The 9,540-nt window shown below is 34.2% G+C and overlaps 1 protein-coding gene across 1 annotated transcript; it reads right to left on the minus strand.

Annotated features, from left to right (window-relative positions):
* Positions 1 to 684: 684 nt before the first annotated feature.
* Positions 685 to 4,810, minus strand: LOC115955781 (uncharacterized protein At2g29880-like). Its single transcript, XM_031074115.1, has 4 exons — positions 4,641 to 4,810; positions 2,633 to 2,858; positions 1,434 to 1,765; positions 685 to 1,344 (listed from the first exon to the last, which is right to left on the minus strand). The coding sequence occupies exons 2-4, from the start codon at positions 2,718 to 2,720 to the stop codon at positions 817 to 819; spliced, it is 948 nt and encodes a 315-aa protein (XP_030929975.1). The 5' UTR covers positions 2,721 to 2,858; positions 4,641 to 4,810; the 3' UTR covers positions 685 to 816.
* Between the last annotated feature and the right edge of the window lie 4,730 nt (positions 4,811 to 9,540).

Here is a 9,540-nt window from a genome sequence, read left to right on the forward strand (position 1 = left end):
ACTTTCTTGCCAGCTTTAGGAACTGAACCCAGCAATAAAATTATTAACGACAAGAAAAGAAAAACGAAAAATCAATGCAGATTTAGTTGAGCATAAATGCATAAAATGATTACAGCTGGCCCATTTATGAACAATTTTCTAAAATTTAACATTGTAAAGCTGGCCCTTAAGTCAAACTACTTCAATCATTCCATTTTACTTTTGACCTTCACCCCCTATACCATAACAGTATTCAATACTAACTCTACAATCTACTGACCATGAACCAGCAGAATTCAACTCAATATAATTGTTGCTTGGCAAAGGCATTCCATTCCAGGTACAAGCCCCTCCATAAAGGTTTCCCCCTACTACTTTTATAGAAGGTAAGTGCCAAATCACCACAACCTCAATCTGTGAAAATTTTCTGTAACCAACTCAATGGCCTACAAAAATTAATAAAGCAGTAATAAAGAAGAGAGAGAGAGAATCTGTTAGTATTTTCATTTAACAATCACCCCATTGTTAAATGAAAGCTCAGAATCAGCAGTCAATATTTCAACCTGATAGTTTAGGTAATCCAAGGAGAGTATCTTGTCCTTAATGGCCTATTTCAAAATGAAAGAACCTGCAGAATATTTCCCAACCAATACAGCAGAACTTGCAAAATATATCTGGAAAAAATATAACATTATCAAAATACTAATGAATCCAAAATATAACATTATTCCATAATAACTCCAAAACATGTCAATCAGTGTTCCATAATTATTAATAACCTAAAGAATACCATGGTACCACTAACATGTTTCACACAACGTATCCAGCAACTTCAAGTTAGAAGGTTTTGTTGAAAAATTTCTCCAACCAAAGCTTTCTCATCCTATCATTTTTAGCCATAAAGGCCCTTCCTGCCTTTTCATCATTAACCAAATGATCAAAAGCTTCATCAAGCATGTCTTCTTCAAAGCCTTCAACATTCATCACTACTTTATGAAGCTCATTTGTATTAACTGGGCCATGACTCAGAGCTGTAACAGCTACTGCAATCTGTTTGAGTTGTTCAGTCATCTCACTAAAAGGACTATCTTCATTCATAGCTGCATAAGTTCTCTTTCTATGGCTCCTTCCCTTAGATGAAGTTCCATTGGAAGCTTCATGGGCATCTTTTGGCAACGTATCAGTGTCACCTTCAAATTCTGGATTTTGGATGTCATTTTGTGGGGTCTCATTTTCAACCAATGGAGAATGTTCACTCCATTGCTTTGAAAAGCCACCGGTTGCCATGTCCTTACCAACAACAATAGCCATCTCATCATACTGTTCAATTTTTTTATTTAAATAAGGCGCATGAGCGGGATGAGCCTGTTCAAAGAAATATGACAATGTCAATAAATTGGATGATTTAATATAATAAATGTATAAAATGAAACTCATTTATATAAATTTCATACCAGCACTTCAGCATCATAAGTTTGCTTGTCACATGTGATCATTTTCAAATTATCATCCCAACCAAATCCACTTTTTTTTCGAATATCCTGAACGAGTTTCCACTCTTTTCTAACCGTACGAAGGCGGTTATGCACATGTGATGCATGACACTCTACATTAAACTTCACACCAATTTCTTTTGCCACTTTGTCAAGGGATTGAGGCTTATATTTGTTTGAGGGCTTGTTGCCTTGTTCAGCCTCAACAACCAACATTTTAAATAGCATGTCACACATTGGTTGTGTCCACCTAAGTTGAGTTCCTGATTCTTTCCCCTTGTTCTTGGACATTGCTATAGTCAAAAGGACAATCTAATGAATCACAACCATTATGATAATAACAATATAAAACATTATTACAAAAATAAAAATTGAAACTATGGAACAAAAAATTCATCATCAAAAAACAATGCAATGCCATGTTGACTTGAACTTGAGGAACCAAATAACAATTTTAACTGTTTCCCCACAAAAATATTCAATTATTACATTTTAAAAAGTATACAAGATATCCACTTATGCTTTGTTAGCAACCAAATACAAAGCCAAATAAAGTTGACAGCACCTAATCATAGAAAGCTGTAATACATCATCAACAAATAACTCCAAACAGTTTGGACTGAATAAATTTATGCATGTCTCCTAATTATGTAGTCAGCCCACATTGCTTGACATATCTCATCCCTCTTATTATTCCATTCTCTACTTTCCACTATAGCTTCGCGTCGGCTAGGTTGGACTCGATCACTAGACTCTGTCTCAAATGTTCCATCTTGCATAATTGGGTCATTAGGATCAACCCCCATGATGTGATTGTGAATAACACCACATGCTAAAACTACATCCACTTGTGTATTAAAAGACCAAAATGGTTCTGCATCCAAGACACGAAAACGTTTTTTTATAACTCCAAACCCTCGCTCAATGGTAGTTCGCAACGAAGAATGACGAAGGTTGAATAATTCTTTTGCATTTTCAGGTGGATGATCACTAGCTCTTTCAAATGATATCGAACACTTCGATAAGGAGACAAGATTCCAGGTCTATTTCCATAACCGGCATCACCAAGATAATATTTACCTACAAATTATGAATCAATTTTTTTTTTAAAAAAATTCCAGCATAAAACCAAACATAAAGGCTAGTTATCTATATAATACCTTCTGGAATTTTAAGTCCCCTTGGTCTACTAAGTGCATCATTTAAAATACGAGAATCATGAGCACTGCCTTCCCAACCAGCTAACATATAGGTGAATCTTAAGTCAAACGAAACTGCAGCTAACACATTTTGTGTTGTCCCCCCCTTTCGACCACGAAACCTTCCTTGGATTTCAATTGGAACAGATGCACGGACATGAGTTCCATCAATTGCTCCCACACAATCCTAATGATGACCAATATTAAGTAATGTTCATTTCAAAAACCACCTAACAAATAAAAAAACAACAAACAAAATTTGAAAAGTTTACCTTAAAGTAAGGATAAAACCTTCTACTATTCCTTATCTCTGGAGGTGTAGAGTTGTCAGATAATCTAACAACATGCCTATATAACTGCAAAACTGCTTTAAGGACAATTTTAAAATATCGATAAGCTGTCTCAATCGATCTATGGAACCTGGCAGCAACGACTCGAAACCTAACATTATGGCCAATAATATGCAAAAACATCAACACCTGCTTTGTAACAGACATGTAGATAGTCTCACGTACCAAATTTCTCTCAACAAGAATTCTACATAATTCATAGAAAGCTACAGGTCTCATTCTTATCATAAAACTGCAACGTGCGTCACCTCGATGAAGAATATCACTTATAAAACCTTCTCTTTCATAATCCCGGTTCACATGAGGTTGCCTAATTATAAATCTCCTAGACCTAATATCTTCTAATATTATAGCTCCCACAGCAAGGACAGATGCAACTGTGGCAAGAACTGCTGCTTGAATTTTTTGGTTATCCATCTACATAACAAAACCAAGATAATGGGCTCTTTTAACTTTTCTTTTGCCACACAAAACTAAAACAAAATAGAAAAAGCCAACAACACAACCAAAAAGCAGAGGCAGCAACCAAATAAGTGATCAAAGGTGAGTGGTTGTAGATTTTTGATGGCCCTGTATCCTTTAAAATATCACAACCACATTACCCTTAACCAATGAATCCTTCACCTTACATATATTTACGAAGAAATGAACATAAGACCACAGTTGAGAAAAGTAAGCTGGCCCATTTAAGAACAAATCAATTATAACCTACTCTTGTGGCCAATCATATACAAAATATAGCAAAACCCAAAATCTCAGAATTTTTACAAAAGCCACTAGATTTATATCTTATGGCAAACCCAAAATCAAGCAATCATCCAGTTTAACAACCGTGCCCAGAACAATGCAAAACCAATTATATAACACACATCCAGTTGCTAACAAAACGTACAAAATCAAAGAATAAATGGAAGCAAATGTTTCTATTATAAATGCTTCAAAAAAAAAAAAAAAAAACCCATATATTTGCCTAAATCAGTTGTACTCTAACCCCACTGATCACCAATCCATTTTTAGATTGAAAAATTCAAACAGGCATGCACATAGTATTAACTAAAAATCAACAGCCCCAACCTCCCCTGCCAGTGGACTCTACTCACTCCCCGTTCCAACATCCTTACTCTTGCAGATTATCAAAAAAACTAAAAATCAACAGAACATTGCAAATTATCAAAAAAAAAAAAAAAAAAAACCCAGAAACACGGAAACATTGCAGATTTTAAGTAATACATTGTAGATTATCAAAAAAAAAAAAAAAAAAAAAAAAAAAAAAAAAAAAAAAAAAAAAAAAAAAACTAAAAATCAAAAAAGTTACATAATCGAACACAATATTGTTACATTGCATTGGCCAATGAACCAAATCATTGAACTTAAATGTCTTTAGAAAAGTTAACACTCAATATAGTCATGTGGTTGATTCAATTGAAAAACCCAGAAACACAAAAACCCAGAGAAGGGTTAGAGACAACCCAGAAGCGAGCACAAAAGCCATTTTGTTGAAAAACCCAGAAACAAAACCATACGACACACCAGATCGAACAGAAAACCCAGAGAAGGGTTAGAGATGAAGAAAAACGAAAAGAAAAGGAGAAATCTAATCTAAAAAGGCAGAAAAGTACCTGGTTTTGCCGGTGATGGGCGGCGCCGGCGGAAGCTGGAGCTGGCCGGTGGTGTCTTGGACCTTGAAGCCGGAGATTGGAGGGAGAGGGGACCGAAGGTGGCTGGGTTTTTTGGAGAGAAATCTGAGAGGGTGGCTGGATGTTTTTGGAGAGATATATGAGAGGAGAGTTTTAGCGCGAAAGTGAGGGAGTGATAAGTATCGGGGTGTGAGGAAGTAGCAAATGTAAAATGTTTTCCCAAAATTTTAAGCGTAAAATATTTTATACAAATTTGCTTAGATTGATGTGATTGACTGAAAATATTTTACTTTTGACCAAATATTTTACTGTAAAACAAACACGCTAAAATTGAAAAATATTTTCCTGAAAATATTTTACATTGAAACAAACAGAGCGTCAATCTCCCTTTAAAATCTTTGGATGTGTTTCTATTTGACGCCAAAGATAAATAAAATAGCAGTGGTTGCTAGCACGTAAGTTTGATAATTACAATAAATCATTAATAAATTGGTCTAGAAGTGGTTGCTAGTACGTCAAAGATAAATAAAATAGCAGTGGTTTTTTTTTTTTTTTTTTTTTTTTTTTTTTTTTTTTTTTTTTTTTTTTTTTTTTTTTTTTTTTCTCTGAGATGAATGGGTGTGTACATTGTTGAATGTGAAGTAATAAATAAATCGGAAATTATTGGAGTGCTAGCTAGGCATACTGCTAAATGTGTAAGTTTAAAGGAATTCTCACGTGTATTGATTTTTTCCCTTTTTATTCATTTCCTAAATCCAATGTAATGAAGTTATTAAGTTGTAATAAAAATTTATCTAAGTGCAGAAAAGCAATATAGTTTTCATACACACGTATTTTGACATAGATATTTATGAATGTTTCAATGTTATATAGTTGGACTAACACCATAATGTGATAGTGACAGTATTATGAAGTTTAGAATAACCTTATCATCAAGAGCGACGTTATATGTTGAAACTGTTGGAATATTTTTATAAAGATTACAATATTATTATCTAAGTGTTTTAATAGAAATCAGTTTCTTTCTTTGATGTCTTTCCTATTTTGAGTTGACCAAATTAATGCATATTGATTAGTAAACCTTTCCAAACGTTTGTGCACCTGGTGTAATTCCTTATTAGGTACTTTATTTTAAAACTCAAATGTTTTCTAAATTGCTAATCTGATATGTTTCTTTCTTATAATAGCCAAAGAATCAAAGTAATAAACATGAGAATTTATTTCTAATATTTATCTCATTAAATGTATTTTAATTTGGCATGGATTCTTTACTTTTAAATAGTTTTCTATATCCAGCCATATGTGGGAGAGAAAACCATTATTCTCATGGGCATTATTTTCATGTAAAAGAGAAAGAGATTAAATTTTATAAGGACGTGGTGTAAAACCCATGTTTTACCTCTTCAATCCCAACAAACCACATCATCTTATCACATATTTAAGAATAAACACGATCATACTCAATCAATTCTAATACCCATATATAAATCCAATCAAATTGGGAATTTTAGAATTCAAAGAACTTTTAAACTTGCATTTTCTGATACACTCAAAAAAGTAGAGATTAGAAAAACAAGATGTATTTGAAAACAAAGATTTCTTCAACCCGTTTGCAGCCATGACAATAGGAGTCAATGGATCACATAGCAAAAATTAAAACCTAATCAGAGTGTGTCTGCTCTGATACCATTTGATAGGCCAAGAATGTATTGATCTCTTGTGATGATTTAACCAATTAATTCGCCAAGTTGATTAATTAATTAGATTAACATACAACATGAGTGGCAACACAAACAAATCACCAATTAAATTAAATGTGGCATAAATTAAATTGACATGGTGATTTGTTTTCGAATGGGGAAAACCTACATGGCAAAAACTCCACCGGGGGATTTTAAGGTCATCACTCCCTAGAATCCACTATTATCAAAATAAGCGGTTATAAGTATAAGAATTCTAGTACCTTATGTTAGGTTCTAAAGACTTAGGAACTTATGTATTTAGAACTCTAATGTGTATTGTTGGCAAACCATGATCAAAACAAATCGTTTAGTCTTGTTTAGACTTGATCAATGTTGTGTTTTTTTATGTAAAGTTGTATTCAAGCTGATGCAGAATTAAGAATGCATTTCGGCCTAATTCGATCAATCGAAGCTTAGGCTCGATCAATCGAAAATCGGGTAGAATGCGTTTTTCTGCAGAATTCCTACTTAGCCCTAGTTCATTTAAAACATTTAGGGTTTTGTGTTTTTGCCCCAGGTATATAAGGCAAACCCTAGCCATGTTTTAATGTTGCTCATATTGTTGTTTGTGTAAATCTCTTGCGAGATCTGTGAGGAGCTTTCCTTTACATAAGTTTAGGATTATCAAGAGGAGATTCGTTCAAGAACTTGATGATCATTTAGTTGCTGCCATAAGAACTTAAAGAAACACAAACGGGTGTGCTTGTACTTGTTGGAGAATCCAAGAAAGAAGGAGTCCGTAGTCTCGGAGCTTGCATGTGTTCGTGTCAGTAAGTTTCTACTGGTGGATAGCAATAGGATGTTAGTGGTCTAAGTCCTATTGTGAAACTTCGATTCTTTCACAGTGGATTCAAGTTTACCTTAAGGATAACTAGGTTAAATCCTCCCCAGGTTTTTACCGGTTTGGTTTCCTGGGTGATCATATCATTGTGTTATTTATCTTTCCGCTGCTATGCATGATATGATTATTTGGTTGTGATAATCTAGATTTGGAATTTGGACTAAGTAATAACTTGGCTAATTACCTAGGTTAATCCAATTGTGTTTTTAAGGGGTACAAAAACTCACAAGTGGTATCAGAGCGGGTTGCTCTCTTGTTGTTGATCTTTTGATCTCTGAACTGATCCTTGACCCCTGCTGTCATGGAACACAGACATTCTCTTGTTATTTTTCCTCACTTTGATGAGAATAATTATGCTTATTGGAAAGTAAGGATGAAAGCATTTCTGAAATCAATTGATGAGAGAGTCTGGAACTCTATTGAATACGGATGGGAGAGGCCCACTACTTTTATTAGTGAGTGGCAAACTTCTCAAAAAGAAGCAGCCGCGTTCAATAGCAAAGTTATGAATGCTATCTTTAATTTAAGAGAATCTCTAATATTGAGGTTGCTCATACTGCTTGGAATATCCTCCAGACTGTGCATGAAAGCACAAAGGCAGTTAAAATAAATAAATGGCAGCAATTAACTTCTAAATTTGAAAGTATTATGATGTCTGATAATGAGTCTTTTGATGAATTCTATGCTAAACTTAATGATATTGTTAATTCTACATATAACTTGGGTGAAATCTATGATCAACCTAAAATTGTTAGGAAGATTCTTAGATCTTTGACTGAAGATTTTAGACCCAAGGTGACTGCCATCTTTGAGAGTAAGGATGTGGACTCCATCCATGTTGATGAACTTGTAGGATCTCTTCAATCCTATGAGTTGGACCTATCCAAGACTAGCAAATCCAAATAAATGGCTCTTAAGTCAGTTGATGATGTTGATGTTGGTAGATTTGATGATGAGCTCTCTGCTACAGAGATTGCTTACCTTACCAAGAACTTTAGGAATTTCCTTAGAAACAACAACAGAAGGGCAAGAGATAAGAACACTACTGAACTTAAAAACTTTAGGAAGAATGATTCCACTAAGGTTAACAACACTGATAAACCTAGAGAAAAAGTAGGTCAATATTCAAATAATTCTATGGGTCCTCAGTGTTTTAGATGTCAAGGGTATGGTCACATGAAATCTAAATGTCCTACTTACTTGAAGTCTAAGGGTAAGGTTATGGCTGTAATCCTTAGTGATAGTGAAGTTTCTGATGATGAGTCTAGTTGTGACAAGGATGGAAACTTCATTGTTTTCACTACTACTGCTGTAGTCAATGAAAGTGTATCTGCTGAAGAGAACCTTTCTGATGGAGAACTTTTTGAGGATGTAGATTTTCAAGAAGCCTATAATAAACTTTGCAAAATTGCTGCAAAGGATACTATGAATGTTGAATTAGGCTTGAAGAAAATTGCATCTCTTGAGCTTGATAAGAAAAATTTGTTTGTTAAATTGTTTGATGCTATTGAACTTTTGAATAATGTGAAGACCAAGAACATGCTTTTACTTGATAAAGTTAAGAATTTGGAACATGTGCTTTCTGTTGCTAGAGAACAATCTAATAGGCCTGCTAGTTCCAAACTTGACCATATGCTTAGTGTTCAAAAGTCTCCTTTTGACAAAACTGGGTTAGGTTTTGTAGAAAGCATCAATGTGTCTGCACCCAATTCCATTATCTTTGTTCCTTCATCTTCTTTTGAACCACCTGTGAGTAAGGTTGTCAAACCCTCAGAAGTTACACCTCCTAGGAAGATTAGGGTTGAACTGAAAGAGTCTAAACCTAAGCAGCCTACCCTTTCTAAGGACAAGTCACATGATAAGCCTGCATGAGTTTGTCATTTTTGTGGAAATTCTGGACATATTCGTCCAAACTGTTACAAGCTGCAAGTTGCTGAGAGAGTAAACAAACCAAAAGTACCTGTGCTTCAAGCACACGATCTCATGGTACTCATTGGTCAATTGGTAAAGGCTTTAAACTTTTATTCCAATTCTGGAGTTGAAAATCATTCCCATGTGAATAAGAACTCCAATGCTCGTAGTGCATTTAAAAAGTTTTGGATGCAAAAGGCTTAATCTAATCGAGTCATTCTAACATGGTCCTTGTGCTTCATTGCTTTTCTTTGTGACCATTGTTCTTTGATTTTTTTTTTCTTTATTTCTAGGATTTGCATTGTATAACATTCATGCATTTCTTTCTAGATTATTTTTTTGTTTATTTTTTTCCAAAATTAAAAAAAAAAAAGGAAGAAAAAGGAAG

This window comes from Quercus lobata, chromosome 8 (genome assembly GCF_001633185.2).
Source record: "Quercus lobata isolate SW786 chromosome 8, ValleyOak3.0 Primary Assembly, whole genome shotgun sequence".
Classification (NCBI taxonomy): Eukaryota; Viridiplantae; Streptophyta; class Magnoliopsida; order Fagales; family Fagaceae; genus Quercus; species Quercus lobata.

Coding starts and splice junctions, on each gene's coding strand:
- LOC115955781 (XM_031074115.1), bottom strand. CDS start 2,720: ATGTTAGCTGGTTGGGAAGGCAGTGCTCATGATTCTCGTATTTTAAAT. Junction 1,766..2,632: donor GGGACTTAAAATTCCAGAAG/GTATTATATAGA, acceptor TTTTGACTATAG/CAATGTCCAAGAACAAGGGG. Junction 1,345..1,433: donor CTTATGATGCTGAAGTGCTG/GTATGAAATTTA, acceptor TTCTTTGAACAG/GCTCATCCCGCTCATGCGCC.